We start from the raw sequence: 13,981 nt of genomic DNA, 5'->3' as shown, positions 1-13,981 counted from the left end.
AAACTTTAGTTATGTCTAATTTTAAAAATAGAACGAAAAACGGAAAATTTTTTCTTCATTTACTATTACAAGTTTATTCTGAAATTTATAAAGACAGAAAGTTTTCCAATTGTCATCGTAAATTGACTTTTATCTCATTACCTGGCTCTTCTTTTTCTCCTGGACAGATGTCTCGTGCACAAATTACTTCAACTTCGAGTGTTCCTTTACTGAGGAACAAGGCCAATTTTATTTCGCCATTTTGCATACCTAAATAATTTATCAAATTTATTATTAGGTCAGAATATGGATGTTGGAATGAATAAACTTCGATTTAAAGTTTTATCATACCTTCAATAAATTTAAATCCTCTGGGAACAACTTGTCCTGGACCCAATTTTAAATCTACACCATTTTCATCTCTCGTTTGGCTGTAATTTTTTCCATACATTCATATAAATCGCGGGTATTTTGTAAAACTATTATTTGATAATTTTAAGGAAAATAGGTAATAATTTCTAGTTTTTACCTCCATTTATCATCTTCATCAGAGTCGCTGTTACGATCGCAAAATCTCTCTTGTAATGCCATCATTGTAGGTCCAATGCTATCTCTTTTTTCACCACGTCCACTAATGCTTTCTTTGCGCTCATCTCGCCCTATGATACATTGTTGAACCATTTTTATTCATGTTATATTACTAGAAACTATAGAAAATACTTTTAAGAGACTGAGAATACAATGAAAATGGTATCGTTAAAATCATCAACTTAAATTTATCTGCAATTATTCAAGTTCTTTTAAAGCTTCATCCTTTTTTTGTTTTTTTTCATAATAGTAATAAAAAACATCGTAAATTTATTTTAGACTTCATTTCCATTTTACTCTAGTCTTGTGTTAACGAATCTTTTCAGATTCAATTAACAATACTGATTATTACTATAATAACATTGCTATTTTTTTGTTGTCTAAAAGTTCCATTTTGATGAAGAATTAATTTTTTTTTAGAATTTTAGGAATTCATTTTTAGCTAAAAATGATGAAAATTCATTAAATTCAATGAGAGTATTTTTTTCCATCAAAATAGAACTATTTTTCAGTATATAACTGGAAAATGCTCTCTTTTTTTGTGTATAGAGGAATTTTTCCATTATTCTAAAGTTTATATGCTTTTTGTTTTTAACGATACATGAAAGAGCATAACAGGTCATTTAAAGAATTTATTTGCAAAAAAATATCTAAAAAACAAAACCATGTGTTGCCATCAACAAGTTGTGTATTCACTTTTGTTAGTTTATCTCAAGCAAACAGAAATAAATATAAAAAACAAAAAAAAATTTAACAATAATGACTAAATATATCGAAAGATAAATAGTTATTAAATGTAAATAGCATTCAGGATAAACAGATTACTTACTATTAGGTAAAAAGTAAAAGAGATTTGTCAAAAATAAATTGGATTAATGTTTTATATAAGTACTGAATTGACATGAGCCGTCTAGTCACGAAAAAAAAAATGACCAAAATACAGAAAAAGATAGAGATTGTCAATTTCGAACTTTTAGAACTAACACCACCCTCATCTTTTTCATCCCCCAATTGTTTTGTTCTTCGTCTTTCTTTTTTAACTTTTCATACTTCTCCATCTTGTCCGTTCACTTTCTCAACTCGCAAAGTCGCGAATCCAATTTATCTCACCCCATCTTGAAGTGCACCAATTTTAGCGACCTCGTTCGTTTAGTAAGCCGCCAACGCCTCCTCACTTCCTTCTCTCTAGTTCAGTATAAGTAGTACCTCTCCTTTTTTTTGTTTTTTTTTTATCCATTTACCATTTTATGAGGTTACCTCCTCTTCAGACTCAACGGCTCCGACTATTCAGTACTTGTACTTATACTTGAGCATGAAAACCTAGGCAGTTTGATATTGTGCCCTAGATAAACATTTTTTTAGTCGAAGGAAAGATACGTTTATTAACATTTTTTTACTAGTAAAATACGATGTTTTTTTAATAGAATCATTATTTTAAGAGAACTATTCCAGTATTATTTATTGTAAAAATTATTACACTGATAAGAAGATTTTATTACGGCTATTTATTATTCGTACATACTTGGTATTTTATATTCTTCTATTCCAAGTTTATAACTTTTTCATTAAATAATATAACTATTTGCAAATACTTTTGAAAATTTTGTTGTTTTCCAATACTTTAGTTTAAGTCAATTTTCAAATTTATTTTATAAATTAAATTGATATTTTTATGATAGATTTTTTATCGAAAAAAATGAACCTTTATAAAGTCTCTCTTTCAGTGTAACAAAATACGTAAAACACTTAAAAATTAAGTTCAATCGATATTTTCATAACATTATTAGAGAAATTATAAAGATATACATCTAAAAAGTGTAAAAAGATTATTACTTATGCTACTAATCGTGCCAGTTGCTACTTATTTACTGCAAAGTGCAAGCTTCTAGAAGAACCACTACTCATAATCCATTGACTTAAGAAAATTTTACAGAAATAAAAGAGATTGCAACAATCTAAGAGATATAATAAAATGACTAAAAATTAAACAAATATCTATTGTATTTTTGCTATATTAATTATTGTAAATAACGAAAATTCGTCGAGCAATTAAAAAACTACTTCTATTACAATCTCTCGACAAGTTCCTTTTTAAATAGTTACAAGTATACTCCTAACCAATTACTCTTACCTAATAAATATTAGCTCATGACTGCAGGTTATACAACTGGTATCAACTGGTAGCAATCAAAGTATATCTAAGGCAATCTTTTTCAACGTGGACGATATAATATACAGCAGAGAACAGAGGAACTTCAACAACTACAGGAATACTTTTTGTAACACTGTACTGTAGGAGTGTTGAAAGTATCAAAGCATAGGATTCAATTAAGATGTGAGTTTTTTTTTAGAGTTTTTGGAAAAAAGTGATTAGAAAAAAATTTTAAATCAAGTAAATAATGCTTTTTAAAATTTTTTTTTCTCCTTATAAGAATATATTGATAGGACAGGATAGGATAGTTGTGTGTAACTGTTTAAGAATAACAAAGAAAAAGGCTTGATAAAACAGTAGACAAAGAATAGAGCAGACAGACAGAGAGTAGTCTTACCGGTGCCCTCAATCGTTGGACGACATTGCCTTGCATTTATTATCGGGGTGGTGTGGAGTGCGGTAGTGAGGAGGAAGCCGAATTACCGGTCCTCGGAGACACAGGCTCGCACTGCCACACAGTAACTGTTGGGACTACGCACTCTGGTTGGCCGGGCCCAAAATCATGTACGGCCCGGTAATTGAACATAGGTTGGTAGTTGATAATGATGTGGTAGAGAGGTTCGTGGTGGTGGTTATGGTGGTGATGTTATATAGTTGATAGTGATTATAATTATTCAGTTGAAATTAATCGATTTTTTTTGTTAATTAATATTCATATCCGAAATTCGACCGAGCGAATAGATGCGACCGTCGATGGCGTATTTTATTAGCATTTGTATTTGTAGATGAGCAGCCGGAAAAACAAATACGAAGATTTTAATTGACTTTTAATAGTAAACTTAATGAAACTCTAGCACAATAATATAAATAACAAAGCTGTACAGAATTTGAAGTAGGCATTGTCGATGGCAGACTGTCGTCGGTCTAAAACTAGAAAGGACTCAACTTTGATGAGAATTTTATTAGCGATCAATGGAGAATTTTATTGAATTGCTGAAGAACGATTAATGAATGTGGCCAATGGCAGACTGCCGTCGTTAGCGTACAAATAATGAAAAATTGAAAATATATATCAATAAAGAGGCACAGATAAATATGAGTCCATTGGATGTATTTTTATGCAAACAAGATGAATAAATAAGGCAAATAACTTTAATAAGTAGCATTTTTTTTAGCAATTCATTTTCATGATTAATAACAAGGATAATTCTTTTTTTGGTTCAATAATAATTAGTACACTTTCAAGAACATATATTCCTTGATCACAAGATCAAGACATGGATATGAGAAAAGCGTGTGCGAGTTTTGCAAAATCGTGAAGATACAACGAGAGGTGAAGTTTCTCCAACAACATCCAGACGTCAAATGATGAATAATAACAGATATATATGTATATATGACAGATATATTCATAAACATATGTATGTACATACATATAGCATCATGAAGTAAATATGATGAGATAATAAATGTGATGAGATAAAATGTGAATTCAACCTAGACAATGAATCACTTCCAATGAAATTGGAAATACCTAACTTACTATCAAGAGCACTCTCATTTAGCTCACCACAATTTAATAATTTTCATTCAAAGTCAAATTAATTTATTTCTAGTTGCTGATTGAATATTTGTTTGGTGAAATTCAAATTTCTTGATTTTTTTTTTATTTTTATTTAAATAATTTCAATTTAATATTTATTTGTTGAATTGATTTTAAATATAAAAATTAACAATTGAACGAAAATCAACAAAACCATTTAGTATTTTCGATTTAAAATAAAAAAAAAAACGAATTTATTAAGCCATTTATTGGGTCTATTTTGTTCAATATCATTTGTTGTATATATTAATTTTAATAAAGTATTGTGATATTAAAGAAAAATTGATTGAAAGATAGATAAAACAAAATTGCAAGAAATTTCAATTTCATCGCTCGGTCGAAATATCATGAATTGGAATATAATTAAGGAAAAAGAATAAAATGCATTAAAGATAAAAGTTAATTAAAATATTAGTAATAAGAAAGTGGACAAGAGAGAATAAGACAAAATCACTAAAAATTTTTATTATGCACATGAATCACACATTCATCCATCTGTACATTATCATACTACATTTTACTTTATATAGATATATTAATTAAATGTGGTTTAAATTAACCTATCAAGTAAAATGTAGTATTAATTATATTATGTAATACGGAAAATAATGCTATAGACACGTGTTTCATTGAATAATAAAAAAAAAGACGAATACATTGAGATGTAAAGCGATGTGCAAGCAAACACTAGGATCATCAATGTATTAAGAATTGTTCAGACACGCATGGATGTTATCGTAAGTTAATGCCTGACTTGATATTGACATCAATGCACTTCAGATATATGGATGAGGGATGGGAGGATTAAAACATTGCACATCAGATATGTTAATTAAAATGCTATAGAAGATGATAGTGATAAGTGAATTAATTAATAAAATTGTAAGTAAATTGACAGGTGCGTTCATCGCAATAATGTGCATTTCATTAGTGATGAAAAAAAATATATATAAAAAGTCTCATGACATTGAAGTACAGTGAATTAAATGGAAAAATAAAATTGAAAAAAATGTTATGAATAGCAATGAAGAAAAAAAAACCAAAATGCTTTATGACACTTGGATTTATGATTGATTGTAATAAAATTACTCACGATTTCCTCGTCTCTTATCACTTGATAGACTCATCGTTCTTCCTAGTTCGCCTTTGGCTGCAACTTTCTTTAAAGATCTTAACATTTCTTCTGGATCGCGTACTGTACGAGCTACTGAACTACGTCGACGATCGCGATTGTAATAAATAGGTGGCATATCTGAATCCACAATACTTCCTCCTGATGAAAGAAAAAAAAATATTCAGTTTAATCGAAAGTTAAATAAATTAACAAAAATTTCGATCATTTGATAAATTGTTTGGAAATGATATAAACTTACGTTTACTATCAGTTCCTCCTTGGCTCTGAAAGCTACTTCTCCTGCTTCCTGGAAGAGATCTGCTATAGTCTTTGTTAAGTTCATATGGTTCTATCTCCAGTTGTTCAGATTGTGATGATCCACGTCGCGAGTTTGACTGCCAAGCATGATCAGGATGAAGGAAGTACGGTTCTGGGCTGCCACTATCACTTTGAGTATCTTCGCTATAACTTCGCTCCCTTCTCAATAGACGTTGAGCTATTTCCATCGATAGTGAACCACGAGGCGAAGCGTAGGGTGACTTTCCTGAACGTATTCCTCGCGGGTCTTCTAATCGATACCTGAACGGAGAAATGAAAAAAAATAAAAAACGTTAAAGTCAATAAAGTGTGGAGGAGATATATATCTATAGGAATGGAGCATATTCTCAATACTATTTCGTTTATAACTGGAATAAAAAATACAGAGTAATAGTTGGAAAAATAAAAACAACATTAAATTGCAGACAGTAATGGTCTAGGGATGCATTAAAAATATTCATATTTATTGACAGAAAATATTTTAAAACTGGTTTTATTGGAAAATGTTAAAATGATCTGGAATAGGTAGTTGGAAATCATCTAGGAGCTGAGGTATATCAAAAAAAAGTAGAGAAATAAATCAATAAACAGATGGTTAGAATTAAAGATTGATTTTTTCTAGTAACAGATGGAGAAAAAAAATAAATTTCCAATGCAAATAATTTAGCGGATATTTTGAAATTGGAAAAAAGAAATATTGAAGATAAAAAAATACTTGCCAAGCTTCTCTATCTGTTTCAAAAGCATTTTGTAGATCTACTGCACATTCACCAAGAAAAACATTATCTCCATCAGGATGACAATCCCAAAGTGTTACTTCAATCGTTCTGTCCATTAATTTATCACCAGATATACCCGGAAATGTTAAATTAGCATTCCAAATAGGGTTTTGTGACGGCCCAGCTACATCTGTTTGATGGGAATTTTGATCACCACTGTCAACAAAAATTACATTCAATGTCAATAAATTGTACAAACGTATTTTAAGATAATATTGAATATTATTGCAATAATTACCAAGGTGGCATAAGGATAAGTTTAGCAAATGCTTCAGGTGGTGAACCATCATCTCTAGTACAAAGTTCATCAGCAGCTAAAACTGATACTACAAGTTCTTTTCTATCAGCTTCATACCAAACATGAATTTGAACTCGTCCAGTAACTTGTCGTTCTTTTGCTATTTGTTCCTGAAATATTTGATTTGTTAGAATTTAATCTTTTACACTTAGTGATGTATATAGATAACATATGCATGAGCCAAGTATTTCCTAACTATGTCAAACATCAGATGTAAGAATTTCTTTTTTTCCTGAACTTTTCTATACGTCAACTGTAGGTGTATGGATGAACTGATAAAATTTGCATGAAAGTTTACGTGGAATACCAAGAAAGGAATGCTTGGCTCATGTTGTAGCATTTTAAAGTAAGATAAAAGAAAATAGAATAGTGGTAAAAAATGAAAAAAAAAACTTTTGAAAAAGTTGAAGAGCGGATGCATTTTGCATGCTAAGCATACACATCTGTGAAATAGTTTAGAGCGGCTTTTCATTGCCACCAATATTATTCATAATCGATGAATCCGGGTGAAACGATAAGGCGAAAAATAGAGAGGAAATGAGAGACGACAAAGAAACATTCGGGCTCTACTGAAAAGAAAAAAAAATAATGAAAATTATTAGAAATCATAGTGATATTAAAAATTCATTCGATTCTTCAAGAGCCCATTCTCATTCGTCTTTTTCACCTCACTATCCATTGGATTACTCCTGCCCTACTAATGTTTCACGTCCATTCTCATTTCTGGCTCTCCAGGGTACGTTGAGACACTATAAATCGCACCCCGCCTTCTCGTTTCCCCAGGATTTCAAACGAGCTCACTAGCAACTTTCGCATTCTTGATGGTATCACTACTTGTAAGGGCAAGCAAAACCATCGGATACGACTATCCCGTTATCGTACAATTGGGAAAAATATCAAGAAGAGAATGAAGTGAAAAGAGAAAAAAAGGAAAAAACATACGTATCAAGCATGACGAAATATCAGGATATATTTGATTAAAACAAACATTAAGATTAAATTGCGCCATAGTCTATAGACTTTTCCCAAGTATTGTTGGATATATCAATTTAAGTCAATGATTTAATATATTGAGATTTTCTTGAGGAAATGCCTCGAAGACCAGGCTCTGGATTTTTCTTTTTTTTGTTTTTAATAAAGATACTTTCAAGTATGTAAATATTGTTATTGAAAATAGGTCTAATAAGGTCTTCATTGCATGGTCTCCGTTAAATATGACGCGTATACTAATATCTTATTCATATATAATTATTAAAAACATTCTCATTATTCACATCATCTACTTGCTGAGTTACGCACACTTATTCTAATATTTCCAGAACTTGGAAAATTAGTTTTTTTCAGATAAACTATTAGAGTGATTTAATTATATAAATTGTTTAATTTAATTATTGTAAAACAATTTTTTATTTTGCTGATAAAGAATCTTATATAATTATTCAATTAACTCCAACAATTACTATAAAATGTTCTTGAGAAATTCACTTAAAGCACTCTAATATTTTTAATACTAATTAATTATTAAAGTTGGCTGGAAACAAAAATAAACAAATAAGTTAACGGTAAATTGCTGCGTAGTAACATTCGACATAGATGAATAACAACGAATAAATTAGATAAAATGTAAGTTAAATAAAAAGATTAAAGAATAATTCTAAAAATACTAGAGTCGTGCCAGTTGGGAGAGAGTAGCGTGAGGGCCAGTTATGCTAAACTTTTTTTTTTATCATAGCAATAACTTACATTTTCGTCATTTGTCAGCGATTTTTTTGTTAACTTTTCGTATGGGACACAGAGATGAACACGAATTAACATGGGAATGAATAGAAATAGAATGGAAACATAAAACAAAGAGACAACGTCCAAAACAGACGACAAAAAATACAGTAGGTTTTTAATTATTTTTTTTTCCATTTTTGGTTTTTTTCCAGAGATAAAGTAGAATTATAAAAAGAAGAATTATTTTAGTTTAAAGTAATATGTATATATGAAATAAATAAGTCAAAAGTAACATCGATAAACAGAAAAATAAAAATTTAATACTCTAGAAGAATGTTAAATCTAAAAGAAGTCTGGTTGATTGATTTAACTTCGAAAATTGAATTTCGAGTATATTTTAAAAGTTCCAGTCAATATTATTATTTTTTTTTTTTATTTTTTACATACATCCAGTTTTATACATGAAATTCTATTCGTTTGTTCGATTTTTACTCTAAGTTAATTACAATTGGGTTATTGTATGCATTGTAAGTCTAAAGATCTACGTAATCTAAATGTCATTCATGAATTCACGACAATTTAACTAATTTACTACCTTCTTGTGAGAGAGTAATCACTATTGAATATTTAATTATGAAGTAATGTATGCAGAAAGTTTTTATAGCTTCTGTTTCAGAATGATGAATTACTGTTGTTTTTTTTTTGTAACAGTCTTAGAGTTGAAAGTATCCTTATATGATAAATTTAAAAATGTATACACTCATAAACATTAAAATATTCATTTTTGGGATATTGTATTGGGAATAATTATCCTTATGTTGAATGTTATTACGCAACTCGCCCCAACTGACACGTTTATGTTTTATTGTTTTTATTTTTATTCGTAATTTCTTAGTCCTATTATATTTTATTTATAATAAAGAATAAATGCTGGAAATAATCTTTTATTGGAGCGAGAAAATGTTTGTTCTTAATGTTTCTAAACGAAATTTTGTCAATCTATTATCTAAATTGCAAAATAATAATAATGTGAATGTTGAAAAATCTGCGTGATTAATTGTGGCCTTATAATTTTACGAATTCAAAAAATTAAAAAATTATCTATTGATATTTTTTCAAGTTGATTATAAGATGATTTTATTTTTAAATTTCTCAAAAATTTAATTTTTAGTTGAATAATTTTATATTATATACACATATTAATTAATGAATATTTAAAAAGTACATTTACATTTACTACTTATTCAAATGTTTTGTTATTGATAGATTCAATTGTAGTTATAGGCATGGAAAAGTACATAGAATAATATTTACTTTTTGATGCAGAATTATTATATATGTAAATAGACAGTAATAATAATACTAATATATGAATTAGTTTTCAATATTTATCGAATAACATCAATATTTTAATATTAATTTTGAATGTAAATAATTTTTAAATTTAAATATCTTCTTTTTAGATAAAGTAGAAGAATAAGAAATGATAAGTTAGTTGAAACTTTTCTTTTATTCTACTAAATTCAATCTATTCTTAATAATTATTGAAAGAGATAATTTTTTCTTTTAAAATAAAATGTTTGAAAAATAATGAATTGAAACAAGTTTTTATCGTTAACTCACCAATTCGGATTATAATGATTATTCATTGAATACTACAAGATGCTATAAAATAAGCAAAATAAAAAAAGGTTTTTTAATTGAAGGATAAAATATAAAAAATTCATCAAAATATCACTACTTCATCTCTTCTATAAGGTACTTGATGTCATAAAAAAAAACTCTAAATGTCATTAAAATAATCAATTCCTTTGAAATATTTATTTATTTCCCTTAATCTCAATTTTAAAAAAATATTTTTCATCGAAAAATTTAGAACTACTTGAAAAAATGAAAATGATACTAAAGTAATTAATTAATGACATAATATATAACAAGCTTTTCCTACAGTTCAATTGAGCTATTCAGTTGATTCAATTCTATAATACATTGATGATTTGTTTGTAACCACAGCGACGTAAAAATCTTCTACGCGCGGTTCAGAAACTACTGTTGATTGTACGTAAGCATTAAGTGTCTCATTTTCCGTTCGAGTACTTATTTTAATGTTAATTATACAATTCCCCTCCCCAAATGTATTTTAACATAACATATGTCACTATAAATACCTAATATATATATATAGCTTTGATTAATATAAATGTATACATATATATAAATATTATCACAGAATAATCAGGAATTTCTAAATCAATACAATTGTTAGATTCAAATCAATATTATAAACAGGTGTATCGATGGAAATAATCGAAACTAGTGCTTAATATTGATGTGTTGTGAGTGCTTAAGTGATAAAGGAAAATGTGCAACAGTATACATTAATAAACTGTCTGTGAAAACGTACAAAAAAATTGGAAATCAACTGATTGTATACTACATTTACATATCTAATGGTAATCATAATACCGATAATGATTATGGTGATAATAAAATAATTATAATAAGACTAATATATTTAATTATATTTAAATATGTAAATATGTATATATTATATATTGGACGTGCATTATTTTTACTTAAATATTTACAGTCATTTTTCGTTTTTTTTTTTTTTAATTTCCGTGACATTCGCGTCAATGCATATTCGTTGTCACGTTCATTATTTACATAAAACAAAATAATATTTTTATTGTTATTATTATTATTATTATTACTAAGTCTAATCTATTATGTCACTGACAATACATTAAAAATGACTATTATCATTTTGGTACATTGAACGACAGACTAAAGAAGGTACGATTGGATGGCCCATTTTTTTCATTTAACAGATTTATAATATATAATATCCCTTTTAATAAAATACACTAAATATAAACTATTTATATATAAAGCTTGAAACGTCATCGATAAATCTAGACTCTTCTATTTTTCTAAAATCTAACTTTTAATTTCCTACGATTCATTTACTGAGCGATATTAGATTGTTTTTTTGCTTTTCCATTTATCGTACGAGTATAGTAAATAAAGGCAATAGAAATAACGAAATAAATTAAAAGAAAGATGTTAAAAAAGGTGAAGAAGTGAGGAAAGGATAGTTAAACGAAAATATAGACAAAGGTCACACTTGTAGACTCAATTTATCAACTCGTTATACCGGCGTCTTTGGAAGCTTCCTGCGGGTCGGTGACGAAGGAGTTTTATCCGTTTCCGAGTCTGGAAAATTAATGGGTATCTCGTGAAATTTTCACTGCATTTATATAGTAAGTATATAAACACACTTTGTTCCTATAAAATGTTGGAATAGGTTGGAAAGTAGTTATTCTGTTAAACTTACCTAATTGGAGACCGAGATTTCCTGAATTTTTTGCTGATGTTGACACCATTCCTGGTTCATCTAATAATTCTGCTTCCCTATATTTTTTAATAATAGAGGGAAAAATAAGTTAAAAATAAATTTAAACTAATTGTTAATTAGTAAATAATTATTTATTGTTTATTTATTTATTTAAACTATGATGGAATATTTGGAGGTAAAAGTTTTCTTTTTATATTAGCACTACTCACATATCTCCTAAATGTTCCACAACAAGTTCTGCAACATCGCCAGAACGTTCAATTATCTGTGTCACATCTTCGAAACTTCGATCGATGAGAGATACTCCTGCCCATTCGAGTACCTAGAATTGCATGAAATCAATGAGATATATATTTCTATAAAAAGATGACAATTTTTGACGTTATTACTGAGGTATTTTTATTAAATCCGAAAACTTCTTTTTTGTATTATATCAGTGGAAGAAGAAGTAAAAATAAAGAAAAGAGAATGAAAGAGATAATTAATTATTTTTAAGATGCTTTCAATTAACGTAATTATTAGATCTGATTTACATCAAAGAAAACTGTTATTATTACTTAGAATTCTAAAAGTAAATTCTTTCTAGTCTTGATCTTAAGTTCTTAGAACTTTGCAAATGACTTCCTACACTTTTTCACTGACGTAATCATGTCTCGGAGGATTCTCAAGTTGAGTTAAAAATATTATTCAATATAAGATTTAATGACTTTTTTTAAGTTATTGACTATTCCAATATAATACTTATGAGAGTAAAATATATTTTTACAATATTTCAGATAATTTATTATTATTTTTGACTGGAATATTTTTATTGATTTTTGCTGATATTTTTTTTATGCTTATTCATTCAGTTAATAGACAGAAATTAATTTTCATCAAGTTTCCTTTCATATGTTTTTGTTATAATTCTTATAACTAGATTATTTTCCGACACTGATAGAAATAGGATGGAGAAATAACATAAATGAAGCTTGATAAACCTTCCATGAATGCAGTTTACTTTTCTGTATATCATGTCCACACAGTTTTGTAGCATATACCGTATATATCCGTGCAAACATTTCTCATCAGACATATAATAGTAAGCCGACCTAGATCGAGCTTGCACACAATTGTGTATATATAGTGCATATAAACGATATCAGGGTGCGGCACAGCTTACATTGGTAGAAAAATATTTTCAAACTTGAAGACAAATTTTTCCAAGTATCTAATTCATAAATCTGATCAAGTTCAACTAAACTTGTTGGATTAGGGTGGATGTATCTTCTTCGTAGATACTTCAGAAACATCAGTAATATAATACGTACAAGTAGAATTTGAAAAAAAAATATTATACTTGGATTGAAGAAGAAGCTTTTTCGATAAAAATTTTTAAGTAATAAATTTTGTTAAATGATAATAGAAGTATTGATATGATTTAATTTATTTAAAAAATTTTTTCTAGTGATTTATTGTTGATAATATAAAAAACTAGTTTTTAATATAAATGGAACAATTCTTATTCAAAGTATTGAGTGATAATATGAGTCTATCATGATTGATGGAATATGATATGATTGAAAACAATAAATAACTATTTTCAGTTTTATTTTTTAAATTGATAAATAAATTGCATTTTTATACATCTCTCACTAACATTATATATTGATAACAGATATTTTACTCCCAAAAAAAAAAATTAATAAATTAATATTAATGATTCAAAGATATTTTGTCGAAATTGACAAAAAAATATTTAGAAGGCCTAACATTTTTTTTAAAATTCATGTCAATGATTATTAATATATCTCATTGAATATTATAGTTCTTTTAGATTTTTTTCTTGAGCTAATATCCATTTTTAATTTTTCTCATCAATTTTTCATAATCCTCTAAAATCTCTAGGATCTTTAGAATACAAAAGGAATAACGAAAAATTTGAGTTGATTAATTTTTTTTATAATCCTCCAGACGAGAAGATCTCTATAAAACTCTGGCAAATCGGATGAGATTTTATCGATAGTTTGACGTATGTACTTTATTATTAGTGTGGCTTTCGGTCGTTATCGAAAAGAACGAGACTAAGTACTA

The 13,981-nt window shown here is 27.8% G+C and overlaps 2 protein-coding genes across 7 annotated transcripts in view; one reads left to right on the top strand and one right to left on the bottom strand.

Annotated features, from left to right (window-relative positions):
* The window catches only part of LOC118068379 (serine/threonine/tyrosine-interacting protein-like), a 62,499-nt gene that overhangs the window by 5,460 nt on the left and 43,058 nt on the right, over positions 1-13,981 (top strand). The window contains exons 1-2 of one of the 4 annotated variants that reach the window (XM_035085731.1): positions 10,807-11,003; positions 11,684-11,813. The exons of 1 other annotated variant lie outside the window; for it this stretch is intronic. Coding sequence is in view for 1 of the 3 variants with exons in the window: in XM_035085730.1 (XP_034941621.1) it covers positions 11,001-11,003 (3 nt within the window). In the remaining 2 variants the exon portion in view is untranslated. Of the gene's footprint in view, positions 1-10,536; positions 10,609-10,806; positions 11,004-11,683; positions 11,814-13,981 lie in introns of those variants that run through there. 2 more of the 4 variants (XM_035085732.1, XM_035085730.1) reach the window with 2 other exon arrangements.
* Fife (regulating synaptic membrane exocytosis protein fife) overlaps positions 1-13,981 on the bottom strand; it is a 51,513-nt gene that overhangs the window by 3,535 nt on the left and 33,997 nt on the right. For 2 of the 3 annotated variants that reach the window (XM_035085726.1, XM_035085727.1), the window contains exons 13-22: positions 12,118-12,230; positions 11,888-11,964; positions 11,708-11,766; positions 6,772-6,941; positions 6,474-6,689; positions 5,696-6,015; positions 5,416-5,595; positions 509-638; positions 331-410; positions 142-249 (exon numbers count right to left, since the gene is read on the bottom strand). In XM_035085726.1, coding sequence (XP_034941617.1) covers positions 142-249; positions 331-410; positions 509-638; positions 5,416-5,595; positions 5,696-6,015; positions 6,474-6,689; positions 6,772-6,941; positions 11,708-11,766; positions 11,888-11,964; positions 12,118-12,230 — 1,453 coding nt within the window. Of the gene's footprint in view, positions 1-141; positions 250-330; positions 411-508; positions 639-3,116; positions 3,228-5,415; positions 5,596-5,695; positions 6,016-6,473; positions 6,690-6,771; positions 6,942-11,707; positions 11,767-11,887; positions 11,965-12,117; positions 12,231-13,981 lie in introns of those variants that run through there. The other variant, XR_004690502.1, reaches the window with a different exon arrangement.

Source organism: Chelonus insularis, unplaced genomic scaffold, assembly GCF_013357705.1.
Source record: "Chelonus insularis isolate UGA/USDA-ARS -01 unplaced genomic scaffold, ASM1335770v1 contig_3_pilon, whole genome shotgun sequence".
Classification (NCBI taxonomy): Eukaryota; Metazoa; Arthropoda; class Insecta; order Hymenoptera; family Braconidae; genus Chelonus; species Chelonus insularis.
The sequence above is the reverse complement of the archived record's forward strand: the minus strand, read 5'-3'. Positions and strand labels throughout refer to the sequence as shown.